The 21,475-nt window shown below is 32.9% G+C and overlaps 1 protein-coding gene across 4 annotated transcripts in view; it reads right to left on the bottom strand.

Annotated features, from left to right (window-relative positions):
- Window positions 1–21,475, bottom strand: part of STRN3 (striatin 3) — a 104,947-nt gene that overhangs the window by 8,221 nt on the left and 75,251 nt on the right. For 2 of the 4 annotated variants that reach the window (XM_040257170.1, XM_040257171.1), the window contains 7 exons: window positions 13,830–13,970; window positions 9,783–9,916; window positions 8,302–8,477; window positions 8,073–8,120; window positions 7,654–7,775; window positions 4,289–4,456; window positions 2,333–2,473 (listed from right to left, as the gene is read on the bottom strand). In XM_040257170.1, the coding sequence (XP_040113104.1) occupies window positions 2,333–2,473; window positions 4,289–4,456; window positions 7,654–7,775; window positions 8,073–8,120; window positions 8,302–8,477; window positions 9,783–9,916; window positions 13,830–13,970 (930 nt within the window). The remainder of the gene's footprint in view (window positions 1–2,332; window positions 2,474–4,288; window positions 4,457–7,653; window positions 7,776–8,072; window positions 8,121–8,301; window positions 8,478–9,782; window positions 9,917–13,829; window positions 13,971–21,475) is intronic. The other 2 variants (XM_040257172.1, XM_040257173.1) reach the window with 1 other exon arrangement.

Raw genomic sequence — 21,475 nt, 5'->3', positions numbered from 1 at the left:
GTTCAGATTAGTGATGAGGGAGAAAAGAGAGATCAAAACTAATGGGAAAACTGTCAGCATTTATTAGACTAAGTAAATTGATCATTCTATACGTATACAAGAACTCTTCACTGAACTTAAACACATTGAAAAAAATAATCTATGTTAGAGGAAGAAACTAGGATTGAAAAAAGACACTGCATATAATTTGTTTTTTTAGATTTGATCACAGAACCATTTAGATATTTTTTTATAATTATAAAGTGACTTTTAAAAGATCAATCATGAAAAATCAGAAGTAAAACTAAACAAATGAACTTAACTGTATAGTTAATCGGTATTATAAGCACAAGTGACTTTTAAAAGCACAGTAATTAGATTGTCTGTATCTAGTAGAATATACCCTCTATTAGTAACGAAATTCTTTTTGGTGGAATTGCAATTATTATTCTGAGATGACTTTATCTGTACTGTTAGATAAATGAGAAATCATGATCATTTTGCAGAGAATCAAGAGTTTTGATACTGTTAAGATAAAAATATAAAACCAATGAGATAAATCTGAATCATTATTGGAAGCATCTGAATAAAATTTATCAGTCTTTTTCTTTACTAAAAATGTACTCTTCAGTTCTGTCTACTGAAAAAGTCTAAACCAATGGCCAACTCAAGAGCCATGAAAGCCATGAGGACTGACTCGATCAATAGCAGAGCACCTATCCTGCAGTCTCTAAATGTCATTTTCCACTAAAAGAAACCATGGCTCCTTAGAGAAATGGCCCATTTCAGATCTGGGGTGCAAAAATGAACAAGATGAACCTAAAACATCTTGTCATACCAGAAAGAAAAGCATCAACAACTAATAGGGTTATGTCAAAAGGGGAGACTTAGGAGCCAACCTGAATAAGCTCCCATGGGCCAAAGATGAAATAATCTGAGTAGCAATAAAGATAATATGTAACAGACTGAAATACATAAAATGCACTTATTCCAAGAAAGATTATAATGATACAAAAAACACCACCCCAAAGACTCACTTCACTGGTCACCTTTGGAGGATACTAGGGAATCACTTCATCATTTTAAAAACTAGTAAATAAAGGGGAGGAGTGGGAAGTAATCATTTATCTTGCCTTTCCTTTATAATTACTAACTCCAGGTAACCAAATTACTGATGAGGGTTGTCCCTTCTTATAGAAGCAATCTAGCTAATATGTGTAAAAGAAATGATAAAATTAGGTGGATGAAACTGGAGCCAATTATACAGAGTGAAGTAAGCCAGAAAGAATAACACCAATACAGTATACTAACACATATATATGGAATTTAGAAAGATGGTAATGATAACTCTGTATGCGAGACAGGAAGAGACACACAGATGTATAGAACAGACTTTTGATTCTGTGGGAGAGGGAGAGGGTGGGATGATTTGGGAGAATGGCATTGAAACATGTATACTATCATGTAAGAGATGAATCGCCAGTCTAGGTTCGATACAGGATAAGGATGCTTGGGGCTGGTGCACTGGGATGACCCAGAGAGATGATATGGGGAGGGTGGTGGGAGGGGCGTTCAGGATTGGGAACTCATGTACACCTGTGGCAGATTCATGTCAATGTATGGCAAAACCAATACAGTATTGTAAAGTAAAAATAAAATAAAACAAAGAGCAAAAAAAAAAATATTTTTGGTCAGTTAATGAATTAATGGATCCAAGCAATGATTAGAAACTAAGAGAAAGACAGACCAAAGAATATTTACTTCTGATAAAAATTCACAAATTATTATGAAATAGTCTTGCCAAAAACACTAAAAAACTTTAAAAAGAAGACAAATAGAATTTTGACCCTGAATTTGAATAAGCCTCTAGATCTACAAACAATTTACAGGAAATGAACAGGAGGAGCACATTAAATGATACCACAAGGATGCAACTGGTAAAATTCAAACTATGGGAAACTCAACCCAATTTCTTCAGTTAAAAAAAATGCAAGGGAAATATACATATATCACATTCTATACTTACAACCTTGGCCATTTACACAGAACTACTGGAGCTGGAAGACAGGTTCATTATATATTTCTCCACTTCCACGTGTTTTCATCAAAAACCTAAAATTATTTCACTTGTTTTCTTTTACTTTTACATTTGCTCTACTCACTTACCTGTCCCCACATACTTATCCAAGTTTTTAAACATAATTTGAGGAAATAGCAGAAATAAAGTAAGTAAGTACACACTGAAAGTTATTCTTTTTTTTCATTCTAAATTCAAAGTCAAAATATAAAAAGTAAAAGGTTATCCTCTGTAAAATAATCCCTTTTAAGGTTTCAACCTTACCAGAAAACTTACCAGAATCCATCTGTGATGAAAGCATCACCAATGACTGTGATGTTTCTAAATCATAAATTACTGTACTACCAGTGTTGAAAGAGGTCACCATATGAGCTGGATCACAGCCTATAAAGTCAACTGATGTAGGTATTCCATGCTCTGAAAGGAGCCCAAAGAGATAAAGGGTAAACAATAATTTAGAAATCTCTGCTTTTCTAAAAAGAAAAAGGAATTTGCGTATTCTTGAAATAATGTTAACAATGAAAAAGCAACTGTGTTAGGATGGTGAGATATAATAGGTAACTTATTCTCATTTATTAGAAGTTTTTGTAACACTGTAAGAAAAATACATCTAGGGAACACTTAAGGAAAGACAGACAGACAAAAGCTATTGGTCTATGCATTTTCTTCTAAGAGACAAAAATCCTAGGTGAGTTTACTGGCCTACCTGCAATTTTTTTTACTTTTTTTTATGTGGATCATTTAATAATTCTTTTATTGAATTTGTTACAATATTGCTTCTGTTGTTTTTTATGTGTTTTTTTTTTTTTGCCACAAGCCATGTGGGATCTTAGGTCCCTGACTAGGGATCAAACCTGCACCCCTGACACTGAAAGGCTACGATTTAACCACCGGACTGCCAGGGAAGTCCTGCCATTATATTTCTGACTGTAAAATGATAAAATAGCATTTGTACACCACTACCTTGGAAGACTGTTCACCTGTCTGACACTGGTTAGCTTCAAGTAGCAAATGCAAATAATATTTTTGGATCTGTGAAAATGAAGCTTTGGACTCTGGAATTCACTGATGCAGTAATACTCTTAAGTAGATCAAGCATCAATTTCTCTCTTTAACATGTTAATAAATTCAACTGTCCAGATCAATGCACAATTATGTGAATTCTGGAGTAAGCAAGAAACAAATTACCTAAATGAATTTTCACCTCAAAAGCTTAGGTAAATTAAAAAATTAGTAGAATCACTGAAGTATCCTAGATATTCAACAAAATCAAGCATAAATGTTCAAATGTTCATCTAAAATGTTTTAAAACAAAAACAATTATTTATAGTAAAAGGTATGATTTTTTAAAATAACTTGGAAAATGATGCCAATATACAAATAATATAAACAGATGCACATAAATGTTGTCACGAGGTATATTAAATCCTTCTTTGACAGGAAAAGATTTGAAATCAAGCCTGTAACTAACTCAGTTTGCACCTTCCATTTAACGGTGCTATTTCAATGATTATAGCTAGACTTCTCAACCAGTGTGCTCATATGTAGTTTACAGGTTTACCTGAGACCATGAGCCTTTCTGTCTTTGTGAGTATCTACCTGGAGTTGCTGGAGGGCCTTCTGCTGTTCCTATGAGTAGCCTCATTTGCCTACTTTATTATTAGATACAAATAGTTCTATTTTTTAAATAGGACATGTCCTGAAAAAGGTCAAAAAACTACTGAGCTACAGGATATACTTGCAAAGCATCCCTGGTGGTCCAGGGTTAAGAATCCACCCACTAATACCGGGGACATGGGTTCAATCCCTGATCTGGGAAAATCCCACAATTCTTGGGGTTAAACCCAAGCCCCACAGCTGTTGAAGCCTATGTGTCCTAGAGCCTGTGCTCTGAAACAAGAGAAGCCGCTACAGTGAGAAGCCCTAGCAGCGCAACTACAGTAGCCCCTGCTTGCTGCAGCTCAAGAGAAAGCCCACACACAGCCATGAAGACTCAGTGCATCCAAAAATAAATATTTTTTTAAAAAAGGCATTGAGCTACAGGATATCCCTGCAAAGCATCTTTCTTGTTTATAAAAATATGACTAGGAATAAAAAGATTATCATAGATTTGTAAAATTCTTTCAGTATCTCTTGAGCAGTCAGGAAGTAGTGAAACTACTTTGTTCTTTTTATCCTCTAAATTAAAAAAAACAGAAAAAGATACTTTTCAAAGAGGCAAAATTTACTTACCTTTGTCTCCATTGTAAGTGCAAACACATGGCAATTTTTCTTGTGGACTCCATAATCTAACAGTGCCATCTGCTGAACAAGACAGTAATTGATTTTTTATGCCACTATAAGCAAGACCCCAGACAGCATCTGTATGAGCAATTAAAGTGCCAGCTAGAACATTTGGCTCTGTAACAAAAGAAACAAAACAAAAATTAGCTAAAAGAAGTTTAAAAGAAATGCTTCTGTATATAAGGATAACTACATAATTAAGTACAAAAACTACACATAAAGGTCATAAGATAAACCAATGTGTACACAGCGGCCATCTCTAAGTTGTGGAGTTATGGGATACTTATATGCTACCTTCTAATACTTTCCTGTATTTCTCCAATTTTCTAGAAAAGGAACATCCACTTTTAAATAAACAGCTTTACTGAGTGAGATATAACTCCCACGCCATAAAACTCACCAGTTTAAAGTGTCAATTCAATGATTTTTAATATATTCACCAAGCTGCACAGTGATCACCATATCAATTTTAGGGCATCTTCATCACTTGTTAGCTATTTCCCCTCAATTTTCCTTTCTGCCTCTCTGCAGCCCTAGGCAACCACTACATATTTTGTTTCTATAAATTTGCCTATTCCAGACATTTTATACAAACGGCCCTTTCTGACTGCCTTCTTTCACTTAGCATGTTTTCAAGGTTTACCTGTGTTGCAGCATGTATCAGTGCTCCATTTCCTTTTACTACCAAACAATATTCCAGTGTGTGGATACACTTCATTTTATTTATCCAGTCATCATTTGAAGGACAATGGGGGCTAATAACATTAAACATCATTTGTCCTACAATTCTGTTTCTCTACTGAATTCCCATTTTCCAGATATTTCTCACAGTTCATAACCTCCCTTTCACATGAGTAATTACCTCTCATAATAAATTCACTGTGGAAATACAGCATTGAAAGAGGAACTTTTCCTCTACTTTTCTGTCACCCAACCTATAAATCGACTAGTGTCTAAATCCATATTCTCCATGTTTCCAGATACAAGTAAGGAATTACCCTCCATTCCTGAAATGGAGAATTCCACCAGGTATTCTGGATTCCATTTCCCACACTAACTTGCTTTCATGTTTAGTTTTTCTACTATACAGATTATCCTCCTCCTTGGGATCATTTCCACAGCAAATATGCTTCTAAATCTCTAAATCTAACTAACAAAACTTACATCAACTTCCAACCAAATAGAAGAAAAGCAGATTGAGTAATTATGCTTTCTTACCTTCCATTTACTTTCTAAATCATTCTGATACTATCACCACAACAAAACAGCCCTTGCTAAAATCATCAATGATGGGTTCTATCAAATCTAATAGTTTCCCTTCCTTCTTCCTTTCATCACTTTGCTTTTCATCCATAGAGTATACCTTGGAAGGGCATCCACAAGTCCCTTTACCTTGTGGTCTCAGACCCAACATCCAACCTCTGTCCAGCCAAAACCTGGGTGATCAATTACCTTTCTATACTTAATATTATTAGACCTCTCAGCAACATTTCAAAGTGCAGACTGCTTCTTTCTTCTCAAAATGGCTTCTTCTTTTGGTATGCATCATGATTTCACTTTCCTGAATGTCCTCCTACCCCACAGGCATGCCTTCTTAGTTTTTGTTTGTTTGTTTGTTAAATCCCTTGCTTTAGTCACCCCACCCCTACATGTCAGAGTCCCTCAGGAGTCTGCCTTCTCACAACTGATGGTATCTACTTGATACTGCCTTCCTCTTAACATGCTTAAAGAACAAACTCAGCATCCTTTATCTTCTCACATTCCCATTTCAATAAACTACCATCATATATTCAGTTTTTCATGTCAAAAATGCACAAGCAGTGATGGAAAAAAGTTCTGAGTTAGTGGTAATGGCTGCATAACCCTGTGAATATGGTAAAAACTACTGAACAGTACACTTCAAAAGGGTGAATCTTATCATATGGGAATTATACCTCAATAAAGCTGTTAAAAAAGATGACTAATCCATCACTTTATCCACTCAATCCAATTTATCCAGAGATTGTTTATTCTACTATCTCCCGAGTATGTCTTAAATCCACTTCTCTCTAACTGCTCTAGTTCCACTCTACTCTTGGCAACATCATCTTCTCACCTATCTACCAGATCACCATGTTATAACTTTACAACATTACCTTGGTATTCCTTTCTCTACTCTTTTCTCATTTCCAATCTATTCTCCTCGCAAAAGCCAAAGTTATCTTTTAAATCCTACTCTCCAGGTCACTTACTGGCTTAGAATTGTTCACTGACAGTTAACTTTTATATAGATTTTGGCTTGAATGTGATTGTTTTAGACTATATCGAAAGACGACTTTGGCTGTTACTCTCTTACATTACTGTATCTTCATATTATTTATCACAATTTGTACCTATCCATTCTCTTGCTTATGTGTTTAAAATCTGTTTTTTTTTTTTGTATTAGACTAATTCTCATTTCTTGATGTATGCTTTAATATCTGGCAAATTTAGGTGCTCAGTGTGTTAAGTAAAAGACCAAAGAGTTCTTAAATTCTTTTAAAATGAACCATTAAGTAGACCATTTTTTATTTAACCATTCTCATACTAATAAACATTCATTTTAATTTTTTTATAGTTACAAACAATGCCCTTAAATTATATTTAAATATATACACAGGTATTTCTGTTGGCCAGATTCTAAAAGTGGCATTCATGAATGAAAGTTTCAGTTTTTAAAGTAAGAAATTTTTTGTCCCTCAAGTTCACTGGTTTATACCCTCATGTCCTTATTTGTTTCTACATGCATGCCCAGTCACGAACTCATGTCTGATTCTTTGCGACCCCATGAACTATAGCACGCCAGGCTCCTCTGTCCGTGGAATTTTCCAGGCAAGAATACTGGAGTGGGTTGCCATTTCCTCTTCCAAGGGATCTTCCCGACCCAAGGATTGAACCTGAGTCTCCTGCAATGGCAGGTGGATGCCTTACCACTGCATCATCTGAGAATTCCCATTTGTTTCTGCAGTCTTGCACTAATTATTTTTGAACTATGTAAAGTAGCTAAGTTGAAAAAAATTATTCCTCACGTTAAATTTCTCTTTTCTAGTATAGAAATTAATGCTTTAATTAATATAGTTTTAAAAAACTTTTTGAACACAATATAGGAAATACCAACTTGCAGGCTAAAATATTTATGGCATGATTATTCCTTAATTTTCCTCTTTAATAGGGCAAATTACTAGTAAATGGAAAGACTAAATGACAAGTTTAATACATATTTAAATAATATTTGAGGTGATTATTTCTGTCAGCACCATTCACTTAAAAAGATACATCTTGAGCCTTTTACTTACCATATGTATCATATGGATCCACATTAGGACTAGGCATATTCCACCACTGGATAGTTGCATCAGTACCACCACTAAAACACTGCTCTCCATTGGAACTAATAGCTAGTGACAGAACAGGACCACTATCACAGGAAAAGAGGAAAAAATTACTGAGAAAGCCTACAAAGAAACTTACATTTGCACCCCTCCCACCTCTCTCTAAATTTATGTGGTATCTAAAACTGTTTACATTAACATGTACATTTGAACAGTACTAATTATATTCTCATTAGTATAATTATTAATCAAATGTAGTATTATTCAGCTAATGTCTTTCTTAATGTCAAACAAACATTATAAAAAAATTACGAGGCTTTAGGAGTGATAAATAATAGTTAACAATAATTACGGTTGTTAAGTACTAATTCAATAAAACTTACATGTGGGCCCTAAATGTGTAGATAGGCTCTACATCTAAAGAGGCACTCCTAAAAGAGGGGAGAAAAAAGGGGAGGGGAGAAGATAAATAATGGTAAATCACTGGTTGATATACAAGAGTCATTAGGAAAGATCAAATAAGTACATAAAACATACAGACCATAAAGAAGAATAATTACTTATAATTAGCAAATTTGGAAGAAAAAAACAGGCTAACATTAAAATACTTGCTTTTTGGCAGGAACTGTTTTTTGCAAGTTCCAAAGTTTCAGAGTATGGTCCTCAGAGGCAGTAACCAGCACAGGTTCTACAGGATGAAAAGCTAATGCCCGAACTCCATCAAAATGGCTACGTAGTGTATACTTGGGATTCCATGTCTTTCGAAAGGCATCTTTATTGGCAGGCAACTAAAAAGAAAGAGCACTATATTTAGTGGTAAAAGTAATGAACTGATAGGCATATGGAGTTTTTGTTTGTTTTGCTGTGTTTAAAAGGTACATTCAAAAGTGCTTTGCTAAAATGTCCAGTGGAAATTTAGCACACCTTAAAAACTTTATATCTTTATCATTTAATAAGAACTAAGAAGAATCATTTCATTAGCTTTCAAATACTTAGATCAAATGAGTCCTTTAATCTGTTTTACCTAATGATCAAGGTAAACCCAAAGTCCTACTAAACATTAAAATGAGGGAAAAAACAAAACACACAAAGAAACTACCATGTTGCAACAGTTTACATGAAAACAAAAATTAAATAAATTACTACCAAAAATCCAAGGGTACAATATTAACAATACAGTTGTCATTTAGAAAATCAGCATGTGACATTTTTCAAGGCAGCAAGTTAAAGTACTTTTCAAAAGTCTGAACTAAAGACACTTTTTGTTGATATTGGTAAGAAGTTAATCTTTTACCTTCATTTCTCCATCTGTAAAGATAGGCTGTGAAACCACTTCTAAAGCAGTCAAAAGGTTATTATAGAATTTATTTGCTTACATACTTTAAAAGTATTAAAAAGAATAATCCAGCCCACCAAGGCCGATGTCTCTAAAAAGCATTCTAACATAAGTATAAAACGTAGAAAAAAACATGTTTATAAAAGGAAAAATTAATTTGCTGAAAATCTGCAAATTCACTAATACAAAATCTAAGTAAGTATAGTTAACTCTCAATTGAGTGTTTATTGTCTATAAAAAATTTAATCCAAGACTAGTTTCACCTCTAACACTGTCTTTTCCATCCCCTCTTCATCCTCTCCCCATCCCTCAAATGAAAGACTAAGTATTTAGGAAATGACAAACTAACTTGAACATTATCCTTTAAAAAAAAGTTCAAAACTAAAATGTGTTTAAAGAATTATCCTGAAAGCAGATTAGTGATTCAGGTTACCTATTTTTCCCTTGTTAACAGCAAAGTATGGCTTAATTTGAGTAGGTAATTGAGAGTTGACTACTAAGGGTAGGTATTTATCAACCAGTATTTTTAGGTAATCAATCACCCCAAACTCCTAATACACCACAATATCCAAGAAAAATTTAAATACCACAAAGAAAGTAGTTGTAAGAAAAACACTATATATCACTTCACATAAACACAATGTCACACTTTATCTTTTCCATGCACCTTGACATTAATTCTGTTTTATAAGTGTTTCCAAAAAATAAGGAGCCTTCTATTAAATCATTAAAAAATTAAAAATAAAACTGCACTTACATCATAACTATAGTCTGCATCATTTGTTACCGTCAAGTCTGCAAGGTCTCCAAGGCCCAGTACACTTAACAAAACATCATCAGAACCCATAATAAATGACTTGCCTCCTCCAGATGGAAACGTTATTGGTTCAGCTATAAAGAACAAAACCGCTTCTTAAATGCTGAAAAATCATACAGTACAAGACAATATTGTGGGGAAATGTAAGCACTTAACAGTTATAATATTCAGTAATATAATTAATTTTTTATTTTCCCACTTCCCTCCTTATTTCTTCTACTCAAAAAATCCTATTACTGTGCAGTAATAAACAAGTGTTGTATTTATTTCAGAACTGAGCATAATTTCCCACAAATAAAATATGCACTTGATGTATTATTTCAAGGTGGGAGCTTTATCTATTTATATCCCTTTGGTACAACTATAATTATAGTATTTTTTTAAACATAATAGGTTGTTGCTAAGTACTTTCGCTTTCCATCATATTTGTTTGAAAGTGCTAGATATTCTCATCCCTGATAAAAAAGTTAATACAAGTATTCACATGTTACGAGCTTCATCTCTTATACAGTGTATTAGCTTATTGAAGTAAAGCCTTAAATTGTTCAGATTTCTCAATGGTCTAGGAAAAGGGCAGTTCTCCCTTTAGTGTCACTTTCTTTTCCCTAAATGGTTAATCCATGTGATCTTCAGAATGCCTTCCAGTTTTCAAACTCTGTCTATGCTTTTTTTATTTTGACTTTTTTTTACTGAATATACTCCTAAAATAAATAATCTATACTGACTATAGCACTTTAAACTTCTGATACTTTGACCCATTAAAATCAAATACTACTATGTATTGTTATTATAATTATAATATAAGCAACAATTCTCCATATCATTTCAAACATGCTTTGAAAGCAAAATTTTAATCCTAAAATACAAGGGGGAAGGTACATCAATCACTGTTAATACAAAACAACATATCTAAACACATTTAAAATCCATGAGCAATTTTAAAAGGGAAACAAAAATTCAAGCTAATTGTCAATTCTGAAAATTTTTCATGAAAAATGATATAAATTTAAAACACTATAGGAAACAGATGTAATGAAATATCAGTCATCACTAACACTACTGAAAACATTCTGAGAAGATACAAGTCTGCTTCTTTTAGATATATACCATGTAAAAGTAAAATTCATCCTTATTTACAGTATCTTATTATTAAAGTAATCTGTAATACCAAAATAAACTACATAATTTGAATCAAATTGGGTCCCGAATGACATTCGTAAAGTGAAGCTATGTGTCAGCAACTGACACAGAGTAAATCTGACAGAAAATATATGTAGGGATAGTAGTATTTAATTTTATAAGTTAAACCTACTGAATCTAAATAATCTGTAGCATAGATCCTTCCTACTAGTATCTAGTATGCAGTTACTGGTAATATGAGAAGATGCTGAGAATTATAAAACCAATAGTTTAAAATTATGTTTAAGAACAGTTATATAAAATTCATTAAAGTAATTCTTTCTCAAAGCAATTTTAGCCAGTACATGTTTTTCTTTTATGCACATAATTTGTTTGCAAAACAAGTTAGAATAAAATGCCAAAATTCCTCCCACTCACACTCAATAAAAAAACTTTTGATAAAAGCCCAATAAAATAGCTTTAACAAAATAATGCATTATACATTCTTTACGCAGAGATATTTCTGATCAGTTATTGACCAATTTAAGAGCATGTGAAGGGAAATGTCTAACCAATATTAGCTAGTTTTACTAGAGTTTTATATTAATTATATTAAGCAAAAGTATTATGCCAATTTCTAATGAATCACACAACTACATTTCTCTATCTATATATACACATATATATTCATTTATATATAGCAAACTATCCTGCTCACTCAGCATACTGCATATACATCTCAGTGAATAAAATCTTTTAAGCTATATTTCTACTTTCCACAATCACCCATTACTGTGGCATATGGTAAGCACAGTAAATACTCTGCCCTTGTTTATTTGCAGAAGTAATTTTTATTCTATAAATTCATGTTATTAATGTTAACGTAATTATCTTCAGCACATGATTACATAGCATTGAAATATTAGCAATTCAAAGAGAAATAAAATTACTAAAATAAGCAATTTTTAATGATGGAAACTATGATATCTTTTATTAGAAAGCCTAAAAGATTTCATCAAGCAATTTAAGTCTATTATATTAGCATTTCCCTTTATGGAAATCTTAGGGTCTACATAATGAGGTCTTACAGCAAGGTCCTTTTTGTACTTCTTTAATAACCCTAAGTCTTTACCAAAAATAGTCTGAAAGTTTCTAATGTGTAAGTTTCTCTCCCTGAAAACAAGCTTTCTTCCTTTACAAAATGATGTATGACACTGTCTTTAATAAGAATGCATAATTGGAGATGGCCTCTGAAAATAAAAGATTATGAATGCTAATATTCCCCTCTTAGTTCTAAGTCAAAACTGAACTTAATCTTTTGTAGTAACAAATTCTAATAGTATCTACCCTTTAAAGAGTGTAATAAGGCTCATGCTTATCTTTCCACCTCTTTATCCTTCCACTATTAACAGAGTCAGATCACTTATATTTTTTCTTTAAAAAGCACAACTAGACATATACATACAAGTTCTACATTGGTTTTTGAGTAGTACAGGTCTTAACTGCTTTTTTCCCCCTATAGGTCATTGGTTTGAAACATTTAAAAGGGTCCCTAATTTCCGCTAATATGGTATTGCCTTAAGGTGTAAAATCTACAGTTTAAATGTATAGTGTTACTACAAAAATTTTAGCAAAATATCCTGTGTGGTATTTGGTAAAATACATCAAAAGCTAAAGAAGCTGAACCACTACTAAATGCATGAGATGAAGAATAATGGAGTTGGTATGTGTATTTTAGAAAATACTCTCTAAGGTAAAACAGGAAAATAGTGTAACAGTGGTAAAGAGATCTAGGGAAAATCAACAAACTATTTTACTTGTCCTAGTGTTTTTCATGCTTTAATATATTTTGTTTTGGTTTTATTATTTCACCGATTTTTCTTCACCCTTCCTCAAATATTCTTAGATTATGATGAGTGGTAAATACATGCAGAGACAACTTTAAAGGAAAATGCAATATTATTTAGCTTTAAGTCATATGTGCTAGTAGAGAACTCAGAAGAGAATAAGATGTATTCAAAATTTTTTGACTGGGGCATGAAATTACCTTACAAAGCAAAGTAGAAATATCAATAAAATTCAATATATATGTCAAATTATTAGATAATGGATTATCCTTTATGTATGTATTATATGTCACAATAAACCTTAAAATTCAGTCTCATAACTTAGAATTATAACTTTCTCAACCTAGATTTATAAAGTACTCAAGTTATCTATGTTATCTTTAGCTAAAATCAGTTATGGGAAAAAATGCCTAAACAGTAGTTTCAATTCCTGCCCATTTCTAATTTAGGCAAATTTTAAAAAATTCACTACCGAGTTGTACATGCTTGGTACCGGGTTAAAGAATAATGATGTTACCTTATTCTATAAAATGATTAAATTAGGCAATCATTATATACATTTTTAGAAATAATATATACATAAAGTTTCAAGCACAATGTTTGGCACTTAGCTGCCTCCTAACAAGTGACAGTTACTATGAGTTGCTAAATTTAACCAATATGACAAATAACTAAATAATTCTTTCCCATATGTACTATTTTAAGTCTTTTTAAAAATACTAATTTCCTAATACTAGATCTGTAAACTAAAGTCACAGTTCACAAAGGTACTTTGAAATCATACATAATAGAAACAATTCCACCTAACATCAAAAGCAAAAAAATCATAAGGAAGCAAAAGTCAAAAATTACAAAATTTCTCAGACAATTACACCAAGAACTTGCCCAAAACCTTCTCTGAAGATCATATAAGCTGATCTTCAGCATTTTAAAACAGCAGCAAATTTATAATATTAAGGAAATGTGATTTGGAATTAATGTCATCTGCAATGTAAATAAACATGGTAGCTAAATTTTGTACCTTCCTCTGCTCTTGCACCTTCATGATCAGTCATTCTAGTAGAGGCTGACCTAGACTGATTTATGATTCCTGAAGGGATGAGGGGCAGCTCATCATCTCCCAGATCAGCTATCGTGTCGCAGAGTTTTGTCCTGTTGACCCCTGTAAATTAATGTCAGCAGTAGAGGTTCATTTAACAGCTACTGCTTGACTTGCTAGCACCCTTAAAAACCAACTTATTACCAAAACAGGCTATTTTTAAGAAGCTGCAGTTATTAAAGACCTCATATAATCAAAGATGTCTTCAATTTTCCATATCAACCTCCCCACCAAAATATGGAAATAATTTTAACACTTAAGATATTTCCTATTTCTGAGGAGATACATATATATAAATAGGAGATACACACACAAAATTGAGCTGTTTATTACTTAAAGTTCTGTAAGCTCAGACACAGAAGATATCATTAAAACAAAAACTTTTGGTATTTAAGTTAACATTTAACAGTGTAAAGAATAAAACAGGTTTTCCAACTTAATCCACTATTTAAAAATGTTAACAAAGAAATAAGTAAAAATGATTTTTACGAGGGTGCAACAAACATTTAACTTTCCCTGTGTTTATGTGGATATCTTCCTGCTATAGTCACACAAATGTGTCACTAAGAAATCAACTCCAATTTTCCTCAAATGTTTTTTCTCTTTTCCCAAATTTGAAAAACCTGACTTACCCATGAGTTCTCAGTTTCTCATCATAGTGTGAAAAGTCAATCACAGCATAAGCTTAAGGACAGAATTTCAACTGGTACATGGATAATTCAGGCCAAAATATGCAAAGCTCAGGACCATCTAATATCATGGGATCTCTTTAACTATGAACGTCAGAAATGACAAGATAATAATTTCTCTTATGTATTTTGAAAGAAAATAGTTTTAAAAGAAAATGCTTTATAGTCAACATGTAAGTGAAACAATTAAAATAGGCAAATCCAAGGCCACACAGTAAGACTATATTTACTAACATTAACACTGATGGACTAATTAAGACTATATAATTACTAAATTTTACTACAGCTATTAGAATATTAGCAATTCCGAAGGAACTATCATTCATCTATGTATCCCTAACAGAATGCCAGGTAGTACAATGGTAAGGCTTAATGGAAACAGGTGGAATCTTACACCTTTATTACCTTTATTTTTTCTTTTCATTTATTAACTATTTCACAGCAATCCCTAACTTTTTATAGAAATGCTTAAGTAACTCTTTCTGGATACAATGTGTCAAGTAGTCTGAATTTTTTTTCTAAAGTATATAATGGAGAAACTCAGTTATTATCTGAGGATTTTCTCCCTGACAAAGTGACTAAATAAACTTTCTAATAAATGAAAAACTGCCAACTGGATGTCTAACCATCAGTCAAAGTCAACATGAAAGAAGATCAATGTTATCCTTTCTCACAAAATAGGTCTCCTTTATAACTTTCCCATTTATGAGTACCAACACCACTGATTAGATTTCTGTTCTTAAATTCTGTAACTACATCCTAAGAATTCCTTTTCAGCTTATAAGCGGAGATGAAGGAGAATCTGTTTTGAAAAAAAAAAACAACCCTCCTTTTATGTGCTCTTCAGATCAATCTCTTTCTTGCTGTTGACTTTATTCTACTCAATGCTTTCATTCTTACAAATTACTGCAGAGGGTTCGTTCCTAACTGGTTTTCCTATCTCCCAACTCCATTTGCCTTCCACCACATTTGAATACTTTGGCTAGATTAGTTTTCCAAAATCATCACACTGATTTTATCACTCCTTACTCTGAAATCACAAGCAGCACTTCAATACTCTTTGAATCAAAGCTAACTAAAACCCTGTACTTAACCCTGCATGTGCTTCATGATGATCCTATCCAATCTCATCTTTTACTGCTACATAATACAGGTCTCCCTAATTTTCAAGTCAGAGCAGTTTCCCTATAATATATTCACCAGGGTTTCTTCTTCCGTGTTTTTTTATCATATCTGTCTTTACCTATTCCCCAGAAAGGTGAGAATACTTCCTGCACCCACTTCCATCTCCTCCATGAGGCTTCTGTTGATCTTCCTCTACTGACTCTAATTATATTTATGTAAACCATAAACTTTTACTTCATTAGATACTACTTATAAATAATTTATCCTATGATAAATATAATAAAGACAAGAAAAGTTTTATCATTACAGACCCTATCAAGTCACATCTTCCTGAATACATGGACTAGGAAATATGGAAGAAAAGGAAAATAGGGAACAACATGAAATTTAATGTTCATGTTACAGGAAACATTGACCGAAACAGCTCACCCTGGCCAGGCACCACAGTAACCACTTGTATGAGTTATTTTACAACAGGAGGCCCTATAAGGAACATGGAACTAAAAAGCCACCACCAACTGGAAGAACCTGGAAAAGGTCAAAAGGAGACGCCAGTCCTTATGTCTTACCAACCTTCCAGAATCTTCCTTGCTAAAATCCATTTTGACTGAGGGATGCTCAGGTCATCAGGAATGACCTTGTGTCAGAATGACTGGCAAGAGACAACCCAGAAACTAATTCCACCACTAAAAAACCTGAGACTATCAGCCATGTGGCAGAGCAGTCCTCCTGGGTTCCCATTTGTTCCTGTGCTCCAGCCAGGGGTCCCTTTCCAATAGAGTCTCATGCTCTGGGAACATGTGTGTCTCCTCTGACAATTCATTCCCAAGTATTAAACAAGAGTCGACTCTTGGGCCTGGGGAAGGGATACCCCTTCCTGCAACATTCCAACAAAGGCTCCCAAATCATCTAATTATTATTACTTTTTTTGTTTTGTATACTATAACCAAACATTAGTTTCTGTGTGGCACAGTGGCAAGTTTAGGGAAAAGGTGGAATTGCTTTAATTCTAGATTCTCAAAAACTGCTAAAAGATGAAAGCAGATTTCTTAACCAGAAGTTAACAGTCTTATCTAGCACCTGTCATGTAGAACATCTTTCAACTAACAACACATTTAATGCTCCTTTTTTCTCTTTCTAATATTCTAAATACAATAATTCTAACGAATGCAATTTCAAATAAAAGTTTTGAAGTCTGATTTGCAATGAGAAAACTGTACTGGTATTAGTGTAACAGATCATACATAATGTTATTAAAATGTTCAATGGCATAACTGAAGACTCACTAAGGATTAAACAAGAATTGATTCTCAATTACTACTCTATAATCTATAGAGGAAATACTCTTCCTAATTTTAACAGCAAGAAAAGGTGTTCTTCTACCACTATGAATTATATAATAACCCATCTACCTCGTAACCACAGCCATCAAGTCTATACCAATGCACAATCCTCTGAATAGATTCTAGGAAAATGAAAAACAGTATGCTGTGTAAAAGCCAAACTATGGATGGACTGACAACTGCTGTTGTTAGCATTTTCAAATTCACACTCACAAATATACACACTCATGACATGAAATTTATCTTTCCATTACTCTATTATTATAAAAAAAACAGTATTTTTTTTTAAACTGAATCTAACATTTTCCCTTCTCAAATATACCTCCCTTTGTTAATCAGCCTTAAATATAATATAATACTGAAGTGAAGCAGGCAATCTGGCAAAGGTTTATTTTAGAATAAAAGGGTTTAGTTATATCATGTTTGCTAGATTTGTTATATGTTCTATCACCCTAATTGAAAGAAAGTTTTTATATGACAACTGTCACCTTAAAAAAAATGACATCACAGTATTAAGGAAAAACTAGGTTAGCTGCAAAGTGTTTCTGCAGCTTAAAAATGTGTACTGACTGAAAACAGTGTCAAACTGATACTTTCTGCCCCTTGTCAAAATGCTTCAATTATGTTCTTGAAAAAAAAAAAAAGAGAAACCGAGTTGAAGAATTCAATGGTCTGTTTTAACAGTGTGAAACTGAAGCCAGAAATAGAAAACAACTGCATCTCTTAGTTGAAAGTAATACTCGTTTACTATGAAACAACTGTTTGTCTTTGATTTGACACAGGATACTGAATGGTTTTATGGACTCCTTATACTCTCTCCAAAATAGAGGCAGGTTAATCATCATAGTCACTTTATAGTATGTGTCAAGGTGTCTTTATAGGCCTATTGAAAATTACTGATACAAAATAATTTCTCTTTAAATGTTCTAAAATGCCTAATATAAAGATATTTGTACTTAAGTCATACTATACAAAAATTTCATTCCCTCTTGAAAGTTTGTTATCCTGAATCTGGAATAGCAAATGACAAATACTAATATGAAACTAAAAAAAGAAGAAAAAAAAAAAAGGAAAACTAGAAAATTATCCAGGGATACTTATAATTTGCATTAAAAGAAATAATGAATAAGTTTTCCAATGTATGATAACCAAGTCAGGAGATGTATAGCTATTCAGTAACAAGAGTAAAGTAAAGAAGGGGAATGACAAATCTTATTCTACACATGGAAGACAGGAAACCTAAGATAAATAAGAACAATTAAGACAAATTCATTGACCAGGACTCAGATCTGTAAACATACATGTTTCAGAATGTGAACCTTTGAAATGTAAATCTTTCCCTATCTTTGAAATGGGAAAAGCATATAAATTTTTTGAAGAAAGGATATGAAATAATCCAATCTTTCTTTATAAGCTACAATTTTATAAGTACAAAATAGTATAGGAGTAACAAAAAGCAAGAATAAGAGCATTTATCAAAGGAAAACATATTATAATCCATAATTTAAACCTTCCATGTTGAAAAAACTGAAACAAATATAGAAGTCTTAAAAAGATTATTACCTCCTCCTTCATATTCTAAATAAAGGTTCCAAGCTTCAGATGTTTTACCCTTATTTCAGCTGCTACACACAGTGTGATTTGTTACTGATTTACGTTTTTATTTATACATGAAATACAGCAAAAAGAGAGACCACAGAAAGCTGGAGAAGTCCTATCAAAGATTTTAACAAAAGACTAAGTCAGAACTGACCCCCCACTTTCTTCCCCAATTACAGAAAGCTTAGAACATATTTAAAGATGACAGAAAACAAAGTTTTAGATTTGATAATAGTATTGTATCAGTTAATTCCCTTATTTCCACCATTGTACTGTGGTCACATGAGAAAATGCATTTGTGGTAAAGTAACTGATGCTTTTGAACTGGTGTTGGAGAAGACTCCTGAGAGTCCCTTGGACTGCAAGGAGATCCAACCAGTCCATTCTAAAGGAGATCAGTCTTGAGTGTTCATTGGAAGGACTGATGCTAAAGCTGAAACTCCAATACTTTGGCCACCTCATGCAAAGAGCTGACTCATTGGAGGAGACTCTGATGCTGGGAGGGATTAGGGGAAGGAGGAGAAGAGGATGATGGAGGATGAGATGGCTGGATGGCATCACCGACTCGATGGACATGGGTCTGCGTGAACTCTGGGAGTTGGTGATGGACAGGGAGGCCTGGCGTGCTGCAGTTCATGGGGTCACAAAGAGTCGGACACGACTGAGCAACTGAACTGAACTGAACTGAACACACACTAAAGTATCTAAGGAACAACATGTCTACTACTTACTCAGTTTTCTGAAGTGTTCAAAATAATAAAAGTACATATTTAAAGAGACAAGAGGATGAAGCAAATGTAGTAAAATTTTAACATTTAAAGAAACTGTGTAAAAGTGCATGATGAAATTCTTGTAACTTTTCCTTAAGTTTGAAGTTATGTCAAAAGAAAATGTTACAAGGAAAAGGAAGCTTAACTCTTCTGAAGCTTGAGACCAAAATAACTATAACAAATCTCTTTAGTTTCATGGTCTTCATTTTTAGAAATACTAATTGAAAAAGCATATGTCACTTAGAAAGAAATTAATACTGAATTGTGTTTACTGTCCAAGGCAAGGTTGTTCACTGTTAAGTCACTCCTTTTGCCTAAGGTAGGAAAAAAGAAGGGTGAAATGGAGTGAACAAGCTGGAAGACAGATAAACATTACCTTCCTGGATTCTGATTTCAGAACCCTTTCCATTTAAGAGTCAAATCATGGTTGAGACTTTACAAAGTTAAAAAGTTGGCATTCTTGCCACTTTTCCCCATTAAAAAAAAAAAGGCATTTAGATTGGACTACATCTGCTGAATTCACGTGCTAAAGTTAAGCAAATAATTTTCTTCTAAGAAGCTGGAAAAATCTGTAGAAACTGAGTGCTATGATCCAAAAGGTATGACTAATTCACACTTTGGAATAAAGGAAAAAAAGAAAAGGCTACAGTTTATAAATTAGTTTGACTTATTATACAAAGCCACATCTGGGAAAACATCAGAAAACCCAATGAAAACAGATAATAAAAATGCTAAGTAAATTCCATGAATTCAATCTTTTGATGAAAAACTGTATCTTTGCACTAATATGGTATTCTACCTAGATTAAGACCTAAATTTACCACCCATCAATTTAAAGAAAAATTTATTTCCACGGCAGGGATTCAAAGCCAACATTTTTATAGTGAACTCTATGTTTAAGAGTAAGAAGTTTTTAACTAATTCACAAAGGAAGTGTAAAAAGAAACAATTATTTCTTAATTATTCATTCCTGAGACACTGTTGGAAACCTCATCTTTTTATCTATATACATGGGTAACCTTAAAAGCACTGGTGTTCATAAAAACACTAAAAATGAGAAACAATCTAATGGATTAACTAATGGAGGCTAGGCTAAATCCACAAAATGCAATACTATCTAACCAGTCAAACTGTAGTCAGTCATCTAATCTAATGAAAATTAAGAAAAAATGAGTTAAAAACAATGATATTCTTGTTGAAAATTGTTAAAGGAGGTTTATGTACAAAAACACTTAGAAACAGCTGGAAGAATATATGCCAAATATAATTTCTGAGTTATCAAACTGCAAGTGATTTTTACTTTTCTCTTTGTGTCTCTATATAATACTTACGTTAAGCCTATATTACTTCTATGGCTATTTAAACAAAGTTAGCTCATTTAAAAAAACAGACACAAAATAAAAATTAAAGGGGATTGGTTGAATAACACGGTACACACTTTGGTAAGAAAACAGTACTGAGACATGAAAACCTCAGGGCATGAATCCGAAGTCGCCAGCTCCTGATTTAATCGCAGTAGTTCCCTTTTACCCATTTCTCATATCGGGTTCTGAAATAGTCTGTTTGACAACAGGGTAGCTTTGTTTAAAGAAAGTTAAACAAATGAAAATGTTAAACAAGTTATTGTTTAACAATGTTAATGTTAAAGTTAATGTTTAAAGTGTTAAACAAGTGAAAATGTTGTATGGCAGAAAATTTATTGACATGAAAGGATATTTTCTGTGAATTGTTAGCTGAGTAGGCAAATAACAAAACTGTATACTATGACCCTACTAAATAAAATTAATTAAAATTGTATGGGAATTTTAGACTTTAGTTTCAGTTCATCAGTTTCTAACAGTTCTTAAACAGGTATTTTTTTCAATAAAAAACAATTTTAGAAAAATATAAAACCTAAAACAAAAAAAACCTTAAGTTGACTTGTATCTTCTTTCTAAACCTCAAAAAGGGACGGGCATACCTTGGAGATGTTGAGGGTTCAGTCACAATAAAACGAGTCACACAAATTTTTTTGGTTTCCTAGTGCATATAAAAGTTATGTG

The sequence above is a fragment of the Oryx dammah genome, unplaced genomic scaffold, assembly GCF_014754425.2.
Source record: "Oryx dammah isolate SB20612 unplaced genomic scaffold, SCBI_Odam_1.1 HiC_scaffold_16, whole genome shotgun sequence".
NCBI classification, from domain to species: Eukaryota; Metazoa; Chordata; class Mammalia; order Artiodactyla; family Bovidae; genus Oryx; species Oryx dammah.
This window is presented reverse-complemented; position numbering and strand designations above follow the sequence as displayed.